An 18,572-nucleotide genomic window follows, 5' to 3' on the forward strand; every position below is an offset into this window, starting at 1 on the left:
CAATGCCTTCTTTTTCTTTATATAAAAAATACAAACCCCTTTGTACTAAGGTCATATGATTCTTATCATGGTTTAAGAAACATGGGCATGTTTAGATCTTTTATCCAAACATTGCCTGACATTGCCAGGCAATACAACCTCCACTCAATTAAGAGAGCCCAACAAGAAGAGGTAACCCTAGCCCGACGCCCCTAGACCCCTCCCCATTGGACGCCGCGCCGGCGCAGCGCCTGCCTCCCGCTCGCCTCTCCTCAGATCCACCCCACTCTCTTCCCCTTCCTTCCCCTCCCTGGATGAGCACGGGCGCTGGTGCCCCACTGCCGCTGCCAGCCTCTCCGGCAGCCACATCCCCACTGATTACCTCTCCGGTGGCCGCATCCGTGTCACCAGCCTCTCCAGCATCTGTATCCCCACTATCGGTAGCGCCACCGCCTCCCCCTCGCCTACCTCCTCCAGATCCGCCATCCTACCCTCCCCTACCTCCTCTCTCCTAGCATGCACGGACACAGGCTCCACACCGCAACCCGTGTCGCCCACGGGGCCCCCTCCGCCGGCAGCACCGGTCCCCGCCATCGATGGCCATGTGGAGCTGCCATCGGTTGCTGCGGCCGACACCACCAGTAACGGGCGCCTCCCCTCCTGTGACGGCACCAGCTGTTGGTTCGCTAATGGCGTCGCTGGCGAACGTGACCCACTATCACCGCCGACGGGTGGTCCAGGCGCTAGCTCCGGCGGCTAGGTCGGCGGGTCCTCCATGCTGCCTCGTGAAGAGGCCACATGCGGCGCCCCCCCTACTATGCCAGGGCTAGAGGTTAATGCTACCATGGTCTCCGAATGTGGGTATAGGGTGCCCCGCCCCACGTCGACTCTGCTGGCCAGCATAGAGAGCCTTGGGGCTGGGGCACGGGGCTCAGTGCCGAGTGTGTCGCTGGCGCCTCAGGCCTTCCCGAGCCCCTCCTCTCTCTCACCAAACGCCGCTCCATTCCACTAAGGCTGCTCCTTCAGTGGGCGCATGAAGAGTCATCGGTAGATGGACGACGTCGACGATGAGTTCGATGATGACCGCCCTACATCCTACATGGATGCCGCTCATCACCTAGCAAAGCCAGTCACTGTCCCCCGTGCGTAGCCAGACTGTCCTGGTTCTAGGCCGTGGTAGAGCAGACGCTGGACGACTGGGACCTAGGCGAAGGCGCTAGAAAAGCAGCCGACGCCCCCAAGCTGGTGCACGGCCTACCTACTCGGGCAGTAGAGGGCCGCGTCCCTACCCGCCAACGCCTCAATCGTCGCAGACGGTTCTCTGCCCCCAATGCCGATGGGTGGCGGGACATTCTTCCCTGGCAGGAGACGAGTCTGACGGCTGCCTCGGTTGAGCGTCATCCAAAGCAGCTCCAGAAGGCCCAGAGGATCCGCGTAGAGTTTTTGCGATAGATGTTTCAACTGTCTCTCCTACTCGCATCGAGTGGCGACTTGCCGGTTGCCACAGCGGTGTCTGCGCTACCACGGTTTTGGACACCTCGCCAAGGACTGGAAGCGTCCTAGGCCTGCTTCGACGTCGGTGGCGAAGGGTGCCAACTTGCCACGGCACTCTGCTTATGAACCGCACCCGGCGTCCCAGCACGCGTCGCACGGCGGTTCCCTGAGCTCGGAGGATGCAACATAGGGGGCCGTTGGGGGCGCCGACGGCAACGACGGCGACGCCGGCGTCGCAGGACTAAGCCGAAGAAGGACATCAACATGGGTACAACTGTTGACAACGCCGCCAACGCCGCTACTTTTGCTGTTGCTGTACTCTGCTTTGCGGAGCCAGATCCGTTGGGTTGGTGCTGTGCGCGAGCACGGGGCCTCCCGCCTGGGTCTCGGTCGACCCGGTGCTGGAGGAGCTCACCGTCTCGCTCGTCGTGAGCCGACCAATGAGAGAACCAGCACTCAGGTACTAATCTGCTCTGGAGGCCGTCTCCCAGGAGATTGAAGCATCTTTGATGGATACTCGTTCTCCGGCGACGGCTGATCCCCTGTCGTTGCTGGTGCAGGAGCTGCCACAGCTCACGTTGCCTCGGGTCGGGCAACTCGAGGTCGAAGATGAGATCACGGTGGGCACGCGCACCCCCGGTGACGCGACACCCATGCCATGTGAGGCTGCTCGGCGTCTTGCAAGGTTCACCGAGGAGGTGTAGTGCAAGAGAAGGTTGCCATTGATCGCTAGTCCTCCAAAACAGAAGGCAGTAGTAAAGCGCCCCCTGCCAATCAGGAACAGGCGGATTGCCGCTCAGCCGCTGTCGCACATACCGACCTCCAAGTGGGGCGAGGTGTTACTCAAGCAGAGGATGGGCATCGCGCCGCTGGCAGCACCAGTTTCTTCCAGTTTCTTCCACGGTCAAGGGAGCATACGAAGCCATTCTCGAAGGGAACTTGACGTCGAGCCAAATTGAAGCTCTGGATGAGTAATTTCCTAGCGACCAACAACAAGCCGGTAGAAAACTCTTCTCGGACGTCGGAGTAGGATCACGCAGCCAACAACAGAGGTGCGCAGCTTTGTAGGTTGCAGTACTGCTCCTAGCTCGGTTGTAGACACTTTATGTAATATCGAAGCTTGGAATTATTTGCTAGGACGGTACAGCCTATGTAAGATCTCTGAGGGCGCTCGTCAGAAGCACGTCGTTTGTATGATTAAACTTTTCTTCTTAATTACAATGATGCGCAAATCTTTTGGGTATTTAAGAAAAAAAAACATTGCCAGGCAATAAAATTAAATGTGCTTGATTGTCGTTGTGGTCTTGTGGAGGCCGCTGAAGAGCTTCGTCTCGCTTTTTTTTTTAGGGGAAGAGCTTCGTCTCGATGCGTCCATGGGCCATGTGATGAAGAACTCGAGCATGGCGGAGTTTATGGATAGCCCAAGACGGAAAGGCCTGCATGCCGCTGCGAGAACCAAAAGGCCCTTGTCGGCCCGTCGCAGAGGAGAAGCCCAGTAGTCGAACAAGAAAAGGAGAAGCCCAGTCCAACTAGAAAAGGACACTGACAAGTGTCAGGAGGACATGAAGAGTAGAGTTGAGGTTCCCCTTCTTCCCCTGTCGTCTGCTTCACATTCCCACAATCCTGGTCTGGTGGAGGTGTGCTGCGCTGTCGTCCCTCTCCGTCCTTCCCGATTCTTCTCCCTGCTTCCTCTTCATCAGTCCGCCGCCGCCGCCTCCCCTCCCCACCATGGTGTCGGACGCCAGCAAGAAGAAGGCCGCGCAGAAGAAGGCGGCCGCCGCAGCCAAGAGGGGAGCCAAGGTCCCGACCCCTTCCTCTTCCTCCTCTGCCGTCGCTAAATCCGTCGATGCCGTCGCCGCGCTCAAGCTCTCCGATCGCACCTGCACTGGCGTCCTCGCTTCCCACCCGCTCTCCCGAGATATCCACGTGAGCATCCCTGTTATCCCCGTTCCATCCATTTTGTTATGGTAGGGGAGTTCCCCCCAGGCAAAAAGTAGGCTGATGAGCTATTTTCTCTGGGTAGTTTTCAGTATTGTAAAAAATAACTCACTGCTAACCAGGTGTCTGGGCGGTACAGGCAGCCGAATTTGTAAATACTGACGACTTCTGTATTTTAAGCCTTCCTTTCACCCTATCTCTCTGATGTTCCACATGAAGTTGGATCATCCGATTGATTCTTTATCCCCACTATAATATGGCTCAGTGTTTAACGAAATACAGTATCTCTCAACCCATGCTTTTTTAGTAGTTCATTTCTTACTGATCGCCGAGTGACACCTAATATGATCTTTTGCATGTTGCAGATAGAGTCCCTTTCATTAACGTTTCATGGCCATGACCTTATTGTAGATTCTGAGTTGGAGCTCAACTATGGGAGGTAGACATATACTGCCATCACTTATAGCCATTCCGTTACGGGTTACAACCAAGTGTGCTGCCCGAGCACGTCATTGACGGTTTTAATTGGTCTCAGGCGTTATGGTTTGCTCGGCCTAAATGGCTGTGGGAAATCTACTCTGCTCACAGCGATAGGCTGCAGAGAACTCCCTATACCTGAACACATGGACATATACCATCTCACCCATGAGATCGAGGCTTCAGACATGTCTGCGCTACAAGCTGTTGTTAGTTGTGATGAAGAAAGAGTGAAGTTGGAAAAGGAAGTGGAGATTTTGGCTGCACAGGTCACCTCTTGAACTTCCTCACACATTTTTCGTCTTACACCTTCCTCTAGTCTTGTCTATATTCTGCTTTGCTGCTCTTGCAAATTATAACTTGATGATGCTGGAGAATGTCCTAACACAGTAGCATGTATTATGATTGCTCACATTTTTAGGATGACGGTGGTGGTGATGCTTTGGATCGTGTATATGAGCGTCTAGAAGCGATTGATGCATCGACTGCTGAAAAGCGTGCTGCTGAGATATTATATGGTTTAGGTTTTAACAAGCAAATGCAAGCTAAGAAAACTCGAGATTTTTCTGGTGGTTGGCGTATGAGGATTGCTTTGGCTAGAGCACTGTTCATGAATCCAACAATCCTTTTGCTCGATGAGCCCACGAACCATCTTGGTAAGACTCTTAAATTCTAAAATGATTGAAAACTACTGAAGTAGAAAACCAGGATCTATCTGGATATACATGTCTTATTTTCCTGGTAGCTTTCGTGAACTAGAAACCTACTAAATACTCCAAATTTTCATGTGCACAACGATCTGCATCTTCTATGTATATCATATTCATATGTGTATATTGATGGCACTGCTAAACAACTTGGTTTCTAATATAAGTAGCTGAGTTCATCCAAAGATAAGATGTCATGTCAATTGCCGTACCCTTTTTTTTTTCTAGTGTAGCACATAGTGTGATGCCAATGCTACATATCCTGTTGAGTATAAATGACCTCAGCCCTCCAATTTTGTTCCCTCATGGCATTCATGTTATACCTGTAGTCTGTAGAACGATCAAAAACTTGTTATGGAAGTCCCAAGGACCTGCAGAAAGGTTTTCAATGCCCTGTTTTGGTGAACTTGTTGCTCTGCTGAACTAATTTCTTATGTTAATGTGCAGATGTTGAGGCATGTGTCTGGTTGGAAGAGACGCTGAAGAAATTTGACCGTATACTTGTTGTCATATCGCACTCCCAGGACTTTCTGAATGGTGTGTGCACTAACATCATCCATATGCAGAACAAGAAGCTCAAGTTATATACTGGGAATTATGACCAATACGTTCAGACCCGCTCCGAGCTTGAAGAGAATCAGATGAAGCAGTTCAAGTGGGAGCAGGAGCAGATTGCATCAATGAAGGAGTACATTGCACGGTTTGGCCATGGGTCTGCAAAGCTTGCACGTCAGGCTCAGAGCAAGGAGAAAACTCTTGCAAAGATGGAGCGTGGTGGGCTCACCGAGAAGGTTGTTAGGGACAAAATACTGGTCTTCCGCTTCACAAATGTTGGCAAACTTCCACCACCAGTGCTTCAGTTTGTTGAGGTCACGTTTGGGTACACACCGGATAATCTCTTGTACAAGAAGCTTGACTTTGGTGTTGACCTGGACTCTAGGATCGCACTGGTTGGTCCCAATGGGGCAGGGAAGAGCACTCTTCTGAAGCTGATGACAGCTGAGCTGGTTCCATTGGACGGTATGGTGAGGCGGCACAATCACCTGCGCATCGCACAGTTCCACCAGCATCTGGCAGAGAAGCTGGACCTGGACATGTCGGCCCTGCAATACATGATGAAGGAATACCCTGGGAATGAAGAAGAGAGGATGAGAGCCGCAGTTGGTAAGTTTGGGCTGTCAGGGAAGGCTCAGGTGATGCCGATGAGGAATCTGTCGGACGGGCAGAGGAGCCGTGTCATCTTTGCGTGGCTGGCATACAGGCAGCCGCAGCTACTACTGCTGGATGAGCCGACGAACCATCTTGATATCGAGACCATCGACTCCCTAGCGGAGGCGCTGAACGAGTGGGACGGTGGCCTGGTACTTGTGAGCCATGACTTCAGGCTGATCAACCAGGTCGCTCATGAGATCTGGGTGTGTGAGAATCAGGCAGTGACTAGGTGGGAAGGCGATATCATGGATTTCAAGGAACACTTGAGGAGCAAGGCTGATCTATCTGATTAACTAGAAGGGAAGGCCTTTTTTCCTTCTCTTTGGAGATTTACCCCTTGTATAATGTGGTATAGGCACCCAAAGTTTTATCTGTGTATCACATTCAGCAATCACCGAGTTATCGAGTATTAGTAGTAGTAGATCATCCAAACAGGGTACCAGTATCGAGCTGAGTCACACAATAAGAAGCGAAAGATTTGTAGCAATAAAGCAATATTCTCGTTTCTTTTCCAAACGCAGTGATGTGGCGTTTGCGCATAGGTTCTGTCATCTCTTGGGAAGTTAGATCTCCCTATATTTCTTTATTCTATTGTAGAGTAGCTTGAACTGTTGTTATTTACAGAGGTTCCGGATGCAGCTGTGCGTGACGGCTCCATCCTGTAGTTTTTCTTCTGTTGCACGAAGACAAGGGACAGTGGAGTGAGGGTGGCCTGTTCGTTTGATCCCAGAACCAAGGGAGTTTTGCATGAGAGGGATTTGGGAGTTTTAAATCCCCTACAAGTTAAGTTCTTTCTCAACCCTACCAATCCCCATTAATCCCTTTGATTTTAACAACAACCGAACAAGGCCTAATGCCCTAATGGTTGTGTAAAATGGAAAGACATTTACTACTAGTCTAACCAAACTGCTTCCCCTATTCGTTGTTACATGGAAAGGAAAGGAAAGGAAAGGTCCTTTCGACTTCCCTGAGGTCATTCTTTCGTCAGCCTAGAATTCAACCTCAAACTACAAGACAGGTAATCGTGTTAAGAGTAGAGAGCGGGAGACACAACGAGTGATGCAAATGATTGTCTATATTTTCATTGAACAGTGTACATATATATATACAGGAGCGTAGATAGGCAGTTACAAGTCTGAAAGAGAGAAGGGGTGAAAAGACACCCTTTGAGATTAATCCCTAATTAATCATTAAATAAATAATTCTCAATACTCCTCCGTGGTCAATTAGCTCTTTGTAGTCTTCACTGTTCATCTATTATGCATCATTATGAATCTTTGGGAAAAACCCTGTGGAAAAACCAAAGTAGCGGCATACCAGGAAAACAACCTTAAAACCCAGTTGAAAAAATAAGAAGAAACACCATGATATACAATCATCAACTTTATTAGACCATTTGAGATAAATTCAAAGTCTTAGTCTAGAAACACCTTGACCATATGGTCAATATGCTTCAAATATCATCTTCCAAAAACCCCAGTGGAAAAAATAAATGATATAGCATATACCTTTGTGTTGACATTGTCTCATCAAAACTTTATATGAGAAACCATAAATGGAAAACTCACAGAAAGAAAAGAGTACAATGCATCTTATGTCCCAATATCGTCCACCAAATCCCCTGTGGTGAAGAATGGATGATATGACAACCTTGTGTTGATATTGGCCTCATTAAACACTTTATATGAGAAACCCCAAGAGAAAACTCATACAAAGAAAAAAGTGCAATATGATGTTTGCAACAAGTTATTAATTAGAGAGACTCTCCCCCCGATACTAACAAACCTCGAAGTAAATTCATACCAATGCACTCAACACATAAGAAATGTGGAGTGTGGTAGATTCTATGAAGCACACGGAGAAAACTAGCCTGCTCGGTTCTAGCAGACCAACTACAGTCGATTCTTTCGCACCGGCTTTTCTTTGATATGAAAATTGTGTCCTCCGATGTCAAAGTCTGATGCTTGTTGAGCCTACATCTTAGCCTTACTGTTTTCATGCCTTGGAATATGTTGAATTTAGAATTCGACAAAGTACGCAATAATATCAAGGCACTTATCAAGATAAATAATGAGTGATCTTTCAAATATGTTGTGTGAATAAACAAAAGTACATCGTTGAACATCACATGTATACTATATGACCATCATAGTATCTCATGAAAGTAAAATAAAAAAGAAGAAAAATTTAAACTAAACAATTAAGAAAATCTACTGAAAAATAAATAGAAAGAGAAAGGGAAAAGAAAGAAAACGAGACCCCCCTATTAGAGTGTTTAGGGCCCAACTACAAAACCTAGGGACATGTGTTGAGAATGTTTAGGACCCACTTGTGAGACTCCTTTGGAAAATACAAGTCCCACTAGGGAAAGAATGAAGAGCTCACAACCAAATTACCCTACAAAATCTGGGGAGGGGAAGGTGGAGACAACCCTTGACCCATCACTCATTTGTCACTCTCTCACTTTCTCTCTACTCCCACATCTCATTACTTAGTCTAGGACCAATATTATCATAATTATCTTTACAGACATCAGGGTTGATAATCATATGACCATTGAATAATAGGAAATCAGATAATTGAATTCACCATTCTAGCATTTACCATTGACACGATGGATATCACACATACACAAAACTAAATGCAGTAGTAGATAGTATGAGAATTAGTTTATAGTGGTGCATATGCATAGACGTATAAATCCTCTCGAAAGATAAACCCTCTAGAATAGTCTCGTGGTATTATTGTTTAAGATAAAATCCAATGATTCATATGAACCACTAAGCTTGCTAGTACTGTAAAACAAACTGAACATTTTACACCTATTTGCACTAAAACATTGATAAAAAACTTTCTATAAGACTATGGAAAAATTAGTAACACGTTGATGTCTAGATATAAGACAATAGCAATAACCCTTCAAACATATATGTAATAATAAGTACAAATTTAATACTGGTTTAAGAGTTAGAAAATGTACACTCCTCTCATCCTCAGGTCCACAAAAGAATATTTTAGTTGTATTGATTTGCATTCACCATGAAACCTCCATCCAACATCTTTCCATTTAAGTTCAGATAGAAATCAAAAGATTTGATATTTAACTTCAAGAGAGCTTCTAGGGCTAATCGGCACCTGAGAATTTTATACCCACAAAAGCAAACATTTACCTACAAAGATATCAAGGCAAGAAAAATCTATTTAAGTTCCTAACAACATATAAAAAATGTATGTCTCGGAAATGACAAATGAAAGTAAGTATAATTACACAAATGATAGTAACAAAAGAATAGAAGAAACAAAGGCGATTATAATCGTAATAAGTTTCTCAATTCAATTCAAGTTTTGAACTGTCTCATAATTTATTTTATTGATCTCTACTAATTCGCGAAGTGTGTGCCATCATATGACTAAATAATGATAGAGAAACATTATAAGAATCTTATATAAGCATAAGTTGACACAGAGTCCTCGTTTGTTGTGGGTGTGGTATTAGTATATAGCTATTGAGAAGTCTGAGAGAACTGTATCATGTTGTGAATAAGGCTCTCTCGAGCTGTGTTCTTTCCCAAGACCTGCATAACACAAAGAATCATTAGGTTCCTATAAAGGATTGAACAATCCAAAACCAAAACTTAACACGAAGAATATTAGAATGATAAGACCTTGAAATTGATTTCAAGTGCAATATTCTTTCGATATTGTTTGTTTGGACTACTAATATATGGTTTCGGAAGAAGCATTGATAAGGAATTGTAATATCGACCTTTTTTTTTGTAGAGATAGGCACACACATATATATAACAAACATCCCACAAAATTGCGAAGTGCTAGATGAACCAACAAGAAGTATGCATACTATGAGAACCAAAAAGTTTAAGCAGAATTACAATTAGAAGAAAGCCTTGATTTTCCATTCCTTGCTGAGGACCCATCTGTGAGAATCTCCTGTGTACATCTCTCACAACTTCCTCTATATGGTTAGGATCCATTGATCTGACTTTTGATAATGGGCCTAGATCTACAGACGGTAGGAAAATAATAAGTCAACTATAGCATACATATACCAAATGATCTGTAATGAATACGTAACATATCCGATTGTGGGACATAGTCCCCGGGTACCCCGCAAGGAAGAGAGAAGATTTAGTCTGACTAGAATTTTCCACATGTAATCTTAGTACCATTGCTACCATGTAATCTTACTATGACTCCTCTATTGTAACCGACTAGGAGACTTGCCTCATGGGCTATATAAAGGAGGCAGAGCTCCCTAGATCGGCAAGGCCATGAGACAGCACAGATGTACAACACATCTCATAAACAATCCAACGCAAGGCATCATGCCGCACTGGACGTAGGGTATTACGCTATTCAGCGGCCTGGACGTAGGCCTCATGCCGCACTGGACATCTCATAAACAATCTAACCAGTATAAATCGTTGTCTCTGCGTTTACCGTCAAGTTCTGCATACGCTGAAACTCACCAACCTTCGTCCCAGATAACCCCGTGACGAGTTGCCGGTCATCAAACACCGACAACGATGAAAATTGTGACAAACATTACTATTCCCGTTGCATTGCACGTGTGAGTAAGATCCATACAAAATGCATGCACCTGCTTGGGAGTTCTTTTTGAGAAATTCAAACAGCAAGTCCAGAGTTCAGTATTTTCTTCATCAAACATTTTCTAGAAATATGAGCCAAATATAGTAGTAAGATAGTTTCCTTTCATAAGTCTAATATTGAAGAAACTAGTAGTCATAGTTTAGACATGAAAAATAGGACGGATACTCCTAGTCTTAAAACGTTGTGCACAGTTGCTTTCCATGAAAACAAGGGTTACCTTCCGAAAAAATGTGTGCACAATGACGACCAACAAGTCTGCCATGATTTTTGTTTTCTTTTGACAAAGGTGATGCTCCACTACGTAAAAAATGATTTTTTAGTAACGGTTCGAATTTTTTGTAGGGGCGTGCTCGGGTGCCCAGACACCAGCCGCCCCTACAAATGGAACAGCAGGAGCGGCTGGTGTTACGAGCCGCCCCTACAAATCATGCAAATGCTTTGTAGAGACGGTTCGGTAGGAGCGGCTAGCCAAACCGCCCCTACAAAAGGTTAACAGCCGTCCCTGAAAATGCTTTATGTAGTAGTGCTCAATTAACCTCACTATACAGTGCGTCGCATTCTGAATCATGTTCTGCTGTCCAACACTTGGCCCACAAGTTTGTACTCTACGAAAGTCATCACATTTCAACTGAAATAAAACAAATAATTGTCTATTCAACAAACAACAGAAGACAAAAGTGACTCATTAGCAGAATGTCCATCGGGATGCACCCCAACCAGCGTCCATGAGCAGAACGAGATCAGAAGAGCTGTTCATAGATAGCTACCGCTGCGCGCAATGTATGCACCACAGAAACACCAAAACAACTGGTGTCAATGAACAAAAGGACATGCAACACAGGGATATTGCAACCGGCCTAGTGTTGATCTGCAGGATGCAAGAGTTACAATGCATCTGCAAACATAATAATTTTTCTGATTTCATGTTGAGCAGGCTCGCCAATTTTCGTTCGTGCGAGAACAAAACAGCTTCAGTTTTTCACAAAGGAAGAAACTGGTAGGAAGAACCACTTTTACCTAAACAAGTCCGCAAGGCTCCTCCGGCAGAACCACCGTCCACGTCGCCCGAAATTCCTGCAGCCGTCCGATCTGCCGATCAACGGTCCAAAAAAAACGAAGCGGATTCCGTCGGAAGCAGCTTCTCCTGCTTTATCCGGCTTCTTAGCTGCTTCGTCTCGGCTTCCCTGGCTTCTCATCAGAATCCGGCCTGGCAAATATATACTTGGGCTTCCGCTTCTCGTTCCAGGTTCTTCTCCCAGTTTCCTCTCTCCCTCACCCGTCGGTCTCTCCCTCTCCCTCTCAATCTCCACAGCCTTCCTCTCTCCCTCACCCGTCGGTCTCTCCCTCTCCCTCTTCCTCTCAAACTCCACGCGGACAGGGGCGGTGATGGCGCGGGCGGGCACGGCGGCTGCGGCCGGCCTCCTCCTCCTGTCCCCCTCCTCCTCTTCCCCTGGCCTCGCGCCGTGCCGGCCGTGCCCGCACCGCCCGCTCACGGAGCGAGGCGCTGCCAGGGCGCGGGCCTGCGGTGCCCGTCCCCGGCCACGGCGTGGCGCAAGCGGGCGAGCCGGTGGCCGCAGGCGTGGCTGCCCCTCGGTGATGCCTCCTCCCTCTGCTCTATGTGTGCTCGACTGCTACAGGAAACCCTAGCTGTCCGTGCTGGAGGTCGCGAGCGCCCAGCGCCGACCCCACCCCTGGCGGTGGTGCCCTGCTTCCGCGTGGAGACGCTCGCCAACGACAGCAGCGGCGGCTGCGTGGACGACGAGTTAAGCTGCAACAATCTTACTTTTTTATCAAATATATATGTCCAGTTTTAGTTCAATACAATGAAGTATCCATTTAGAGTTGGCCATTTGGATATGCTTGTGCTTAATTAGCAACAGCCCTTAGTGTTTGTTGGAGTACAGTGTCATACTCTGCCCTTTATGCTTTTAGTTTGTGGTTTACTGTAAAGGCAACTTAGAAAAGGTGTGTTGCACTCTAAGGTTACTAACAAGGGAAAGGCACGGATAATTTTTCAATCCATATGACCCCATGGTCGACGTTATTTTGTGGTGCAAATGCTAACAATTTGCGTATTTAACGGCTCTCCTTTGACAATTGATAATTGTGTTCCAGTCCCTGTTGCTCGTCTTCAGAGAGGCCGCCTACATAGAACCTCATATAACGTGCTTCCTAAGGACGCAGATCTACAAGCTATGTTTTTGGGCACGCTTTACCTTTTCGATAAAATGAAAACAGAGATAGCTGTACATGGTGTCCTTATATATGAAATTGGGAAAGTATAAACTACTACTATTTGATTCTAATTTTTTTTCAGATTAGTCTGGAGTCATAGGATGAAACAGTTAATTATTTGTCACCCGCGTTTATGTGATAACAGGAAAATATTTATGTATTCTAACACACACCAATAATAGTATTATGCAATAAAACTATTGATCCCACCTAATTGGGGGTACAATCCTACGGAAACTCATAGTCATATGAAGATTTTCTTTGCACTACTTTCAGGTACATCCCTCAAATCATGTGTCAGGTTGTTGTTCTGAGATACTAAACCAGAGGTGGATGAGGGATTGGAGCCAGGTGTTTAGTTTGCTTCCTTTCTTGGCTTCATTTAGGTTCACATGCATTCTGGTTGTACAGCAATGCCAGGCAAGAAACTTGCCTCCCAGCTAGCAGTAACGTGGATACCATGCTCTTCTGGTTGCACAGAGGTTGCCTACCACCTCTGCATTTCAAGAAGGTAAAGTGTTTTTATCATATCTCCTATCCATACTTTTCGCCTTTTGTTCTGTTGCCACCTTCACAGTTATTTGCCAACATCATTGTGGATTCTAAAAGTATACTTGCCTAGCTTTTAGTGTAAAAAACTAATTAATTATGTGTGGCTGTTTTAGTTCAGTCAATACTTTGGTTTAGATATACCTCAGCTAAACATTTGCACTGTTTTAATTGTTTCCTCATACTTCTGTCACTAACATAGCAAGTTTGTGAATTGTTAGGCAATTGAGACCTTCGTAGTACCCATTAGGTACACCTTGACATTAGTCCTATACCTTTTTGTGCCTCTTCTCTCCTTCGTGCTGGTTGTAATTTCATTATCCCTATCTTTCATTTTATGCTATGCTTCATCTGTATAGTTTCATGCTTAGGCTGATGTTTGTTCAATCCACATGACTGACAGCGCTGTACTAAATCAAAATTGTTGCTGCCACAAATTCAGATAAAAAAAATATCTCTAAGCATGCAACAATTTTTATTTTGTAGCCAACTTAAAAGATATTGTAACCATTGCATGATTTTGTAGCTTGAAAAAAGGTCAAAGCACGGTTTCTTATCACCAGTATAAAAAAATGTTACCGTTCCCAAACAAATATATCATATATCATGATTAGTAGGCTTCGTACCTTCCTTCACTGTACCTCTTGTGCTAATTTCGTATTATATGTGCACAGTTACCTAAACAGTACTAAAATATAAAATAATGGTTAGAACAATAAGTCACATGAATGGCTTATTTCTTTTGGTAACCTTATTTCTCTTTTTAAATTTTCAAGCTACATTACGATATTTCTTTCCTGTTGGGTCCCTTCTTAGCAAAGAAGTTATTATTGGATGATGTATTTTGCTTACACCTGATAGCTATTGCTTCAGCACTTACCTCCTTTATAGTTCTTTTTTACTGATTGGTGCTTTTCAAAGTAATCTACTAAAAGACAAATGGTACATCACCTCACCAGATTCCATTATAGCACCATCAAAAATTATCTCTATATTTTTTTGGAGTACCACTAAGCTAATATCAGTTGCTATGCGGTTTGCTTGTATATAGGTTGCAGCAACAGTGCAGCGCCTCATGATTTCTTTTGCTTTCTAATAATAGCTTCTAAAAAGCGATCAGCTTAGCAATGTATTTTGGAGTACCACTAAGCTAATATCAGTTGCTGTTGCGTTTGCCTGTATATAAGTGGCAGCAACGATGCAGTGGCTCATGTTGTCTTTTGCTTTCTAATAATAGCTTCTAAAGAACGATCAGCTTAGCGATGTAGGCTTCTACCTTACTGCCTATGGTGCCTTTTAGCAAAGAGATCACCTTATCAACTTAAGCCTGCGCCTTACTGCCTGTATTTTACAGGGGAAAAAGTGCTTCTTTGTACGCCTAATCTGGCTGGGCAACATTAGATGCAACGAAAAATAGATGTTGGAATCAATAAAGATCCATGGTGAGAGTCCTTGCTATATAGGTTCCTGTGGTTTGCAGTGATTGTGCGTTAATAGAGGTTGAGTCATTATCAAGGTACACTTTGTGAAGCTATACTGTTTCTAGTCTTTCACTGCGCTGACGTTTATATTGTCTTTTGTTGTTCAAAGTGTAAACTTTCGTATCTTCTTTACGACACTTCTATTCATAGCAGTGGTATGTCATACCTCTCTGTTTGCCTCAATTCAGTCTAATTGTCTTAGGTAAGCTCCCAGAATTTAGGAGACGACTTCTCCGGCTTGCAGAAAATCTGACAGTTGATGTTGATGCTCAGATTAGTCTTTTTGAGGTAATGCTATTTGATTATTTATGATGGTACACATAGAATTTTGAGAATTAAATCAGCTCTGCCTTTTGTCATTGTTTTTTTTTGGCTATTCAGTATAACATGGAATTTTTCTTTCCCCTAAACAACTTTTCTCTGCGTGTAGCTTGCAGAAGGTGAAGCTTATTTGTTGATCATGGATGTTGTCCAAAAAAGATTTAGTTCACTCTTTTTTCTTCTTCGACATTTCAGGTACCTATATTCTGGTTTTTGTTCAATGTGTTCCGAATATTAGCTTGACTGCACTTATCTGAAAGCTAAGTTCATTTGCTGGTTCCAAGGCTCAAGACCTATTATGATTGCCAAAAATAAGTTTGGTGTTGCAGCGAAAATGAGCTTGACCCCTCCAGCCCCCACGCAGGTATGCAAATTTTTACAGCAATCATGTCGGATTACTTGATTATTGTTCATAAAGGTTAGACACCATGAAGCGATAGCTGTGATTTATTACTGTGACTTTGAAGTGTTCAGCTATGCCCTGTAACATGGAATTTTTCTTTCCCCTCAGCAATTTTCTGTGTGCATCTTGCAGGAGGAGAAACTTATTGGTTGATCATGGATACTGTCAAAAAAAGAATTAGTTGAGCCCTTACCTCCTTTATAGTTTATTTTAGTAATTGGTAGTTTTCATTGTGATTCATGAAAACACAGGTGGTAGATCGCCTCACCAGATTCTATTGTAGCACCATCCAAAATTATGTCTCTATTTTTTTGGACTACCACTAAGCTAATATTGATTGCTATATGCCCTATAACATGGATTTTTTCTTTCCCCTATAACATGTATGTTTCCCCTCAACACGAGTCGGGCGAGCATGTATGTACTGGCCGGAGGAAACCGAATTTGTCGTACGTTTGTTTGAAGAGACGTGGGTGCTGTGACCAATGTGCGTTTGGATCGCTTTATTTTTAGAGGAATCGAAACCTACTTAAAGGATTAGTCTATTTGACTTAAAATTTGATATTTCATAATTTTTTTAAACTCACAGATAACCCTATCTCAAATTCATAGGGTGGGAGATAAAAATGGATTCTATAGATCACTATGATATAATTCTACTCTTCAATTTATAACACACTCTTCAACTTACTTTCCTATAATAGAAATGCAACATATAAGTATCTCCTTTATATGTCTAACAATAAATATACAAATATATTCCATATACAACTATATTAACTTAATTAATCTATATTTAAATTATAATTATTAGAATGAATTCAATTTCAACTATGCAAACCGGACCTCGTAGACTTGGGAGGTCAGACCACTATACATCGCCCCCACTTTTTTAGTTTGTCGTCAAGTCCCCTGCTGCTTCTTCCTTAAGGTCTTGTTTAGTTGCACCCCAACTTCCAAAAAGTTGCTACAGTACCTGTCACATCGAATGTTTGTGGCCCGTGCATGGAGCATTAAATGTAGACAAAAAGAAAAACTAATTGCACAGTTTGGTGGGAAATTACGAGACGAACGTTTTAAGCCTAATTAGTCCATGTTTGAACACTATTTACCAAATAAAAACGAACGTGCTACAGTAGCCCCAAAATCCAAATTCATCCAACTAAACAAGGCCTAACTATCTTTACGAAGAGTGTGGCAACTGTCAGGTGGTACAGTGCTTCACAATTTTGGAGAGGAAATGACTGTTTGCGTTGTTTTCCGTGACTCCTTCCACCCCAGCACACTGGGATGACTAGCCGTATGTACTGTGTCTTCATCGCCTTTTGATCCTGAAACAAGTTCAAGTAGCGGGCCCAGTGGGTAGTTTAGGTAGTCCCAGGAGTACCCTAGAATTTGGCCCAAATTTTTTAGTACTCCGTGGCCCATGAGAAATTTGGTCCACGCACCCGCCGTTCGCTCCCCATCTCTCTCAGGCCACAACGAGCGTGATCGCAACCTCTGACCCTACTCTTCCAGTGTGACTGTGCGTCTGCGCGAGGTGTGAGCAACCGTCGCCCTCGGCCGAGCCTCGAGGCCCGAGCTCCAGCGTGTCCCCCAGCCACCGGCCGCTGCCCCGGTCCCGCCGCGATGCCGCTTTGTCAAGCGGCTCTTCCGCCTTAGCGCCGCCCCACGTGTCCGCCAGTCCATCGACGTCGGGTGCACCAAAGCAGGCAAGCAGTTGGCCGGCCGACCAGCTCGCCGCAACACCGCGTGCCTGTACCGTCATGTCCGAGACTCGGAGCCCCCTGTCCGCCGGGTCACCACATGGTGAGTGCTTCTGTGGCTTTGAGCCTTCTCCCCCCCAAATCCCATTCTCTTAAGCGGTTTAGCATTAGGGTTTGGACATTGGAGAATGGAGAATGGACAGTAAACTTAGGCTTTATGGATTGTGGATTTGTTGGTATGAATGAGATCATAGCCTAGAATTGAATGAAAATTGTTGTCATTTCTAGGAAGTTGAGGCATGAAGTAAGCACAAAGCAAAAGCCTTGAAGTAGTATTGTAATTTATTATTTTATGTAAGACCTTAACTTATTTTTTAGGAAATAGGAGGGGTTTAAGCCCGTACCGGAAATTTATTAGAAATAATGTAACTCATGTATGACCTATTCTGTAAGTTTCGAACGTATTTATGTAAGTTTTGAACCTTTTCAATGCATTAATGTAATTTGGTTAATTTACAGTTGTGTAGATCAAACCATTATATAAATTATATTTTACTAGTCAAAGCGCGCGGGCGAGGGAGAGCCAGGGGGCAGGGCGAGACGGAGGAGGGAGAGGAAGTGGAACGGAACCGGGTGGGTGCGTGGGGCGTGGCGCCCCATTAATTGCCATGTACAGTATGTAAAGGCCGGCACAGGGATCCAGCCGCTGGGGAAAACACAAGTGTGACGACTTTTTCACCGCGCATTGCGGCCAGACCGAGACCAGACAGCCATCCTCATCCATCCTCGTGTGCGTGCCCGCGGCGCGCCAAGTAGCACCTCCGTGCCGACGTCCCCCCTCCCCCCTCCCCCCTCTCCTGGCCTCCACGCTCCGTCACGTGGACGCGAGCACTACCAGTTGGCAGTCTACCACTCTACCAGGCACCAGCTGGTCGCTTGATTGCGATTGCTAGCTCGCCAGCGGCCGCTCACGTATCATATCGCCGAGCCCGAACCGGATCACAGAACACAACAGAACAGTTTTGCATCGCCCCCGGCGTCGGCGTCGGCGTCGGCTCTCGCGACGCGCCGGGCACTGGGCACTGGGCACTGGGCACCGCGCGCTTTCGTGTCATGGACCGCTCGGCTCGCGACAAGGTTGACCACGCTGCTCGGGGTCTCTGTGACCGCGATGGGCGCTAGCTGATGGAAAGGATGCGTCTGGTGTGGCGACTCACCAAACAAGCAGAGCAGCTAGCCACCAACCCATCGACTCGACAAAACACTACTGCTATTAGCACGATCGATCAGATTATAGCAGTGCCTGCCTTCTTTGAGTAAACAACACATTTAATTCTCGTGACAAGCGTAACAACAACATGAGAGAAAATTACTACTACTGCAAATCACCTCGGCTGTGACTCTACAAACGTAATAAGTTGCAATATCTCGTGACAAGCCT

General features: G+C 45.3%; 1 protein-coding gene across 1 annotated transcript; it reads left to right on the forward strand.

Annotated features, from left to right (window-relative positions):
• The first annotated feature begins 3,058 nt into the window (after positions 1–3,058).
• LOC136500798 (ABC transporter F family member 1-like) lies at positions 3,059–6,323 on the forward strand. The gene is made up of 5 exons (XM_066496232.1): positions 3,059–3,399; positions 3,777–3,850; positions 3,947–4,157; positions 4,310–4,544; positions 5,043–6,323. The coding sequence occupies exons 1-5, from the start codon at positions 3,202–3,204 to the stop codon at positions 6,098–6,100; spliced, it is 1,776 nt and encodes a 591-aa protein (XP_066352329.1). The 5' UTR covers positions 3,059–3,201; the 3' UTR covers positions 6,101–6,323.
• Positions 6,324–18,572: the final 12,249 nt, after the last annotated feature.

Source organism: Miscanthus floridulus, chromosome 13 (genome assembly GCF_019320115.1).
Source record: "Miscanthus floridulus cultivar M001 chromosome 13, ASM1932011v1, whole genome shotgun sequence".
Lineage (NCBI taxonomy): Eukaryota > Viridiplantae > Streptophyta > Magnoliopsida > Poales > Poaceae > Miscanthus > Miscanthus floridulus.

What these genes read in the sequence shown, in the direction of transcription:
- LOC136500798 (XM_066496232.1), top strand. Translation starts at nt 3,202, where the DNA reads ATGGTGTCGGACGCCAGCAAGAAGAAGGCCGCGCAGAAGAAGGCGGCC. An exon ending in TTGGAGCTCAACTATGGGAG is followed by an intron (nt 3,851 to 3,946) that starts GTAGACATATAC and finishes AATTGGTCTCAG; the next exon opens with GCGTTATGGTTTGCTCGGCC. An exon ending in TGGAGATTTTGGCTGCACAG is followed by an intron (nt 4,158 to 4,309) that starts GTCACCTCTTGA and finishes TCACATTTTTAG; the next exon opens with GATGACGGTGGTGGTGATGC.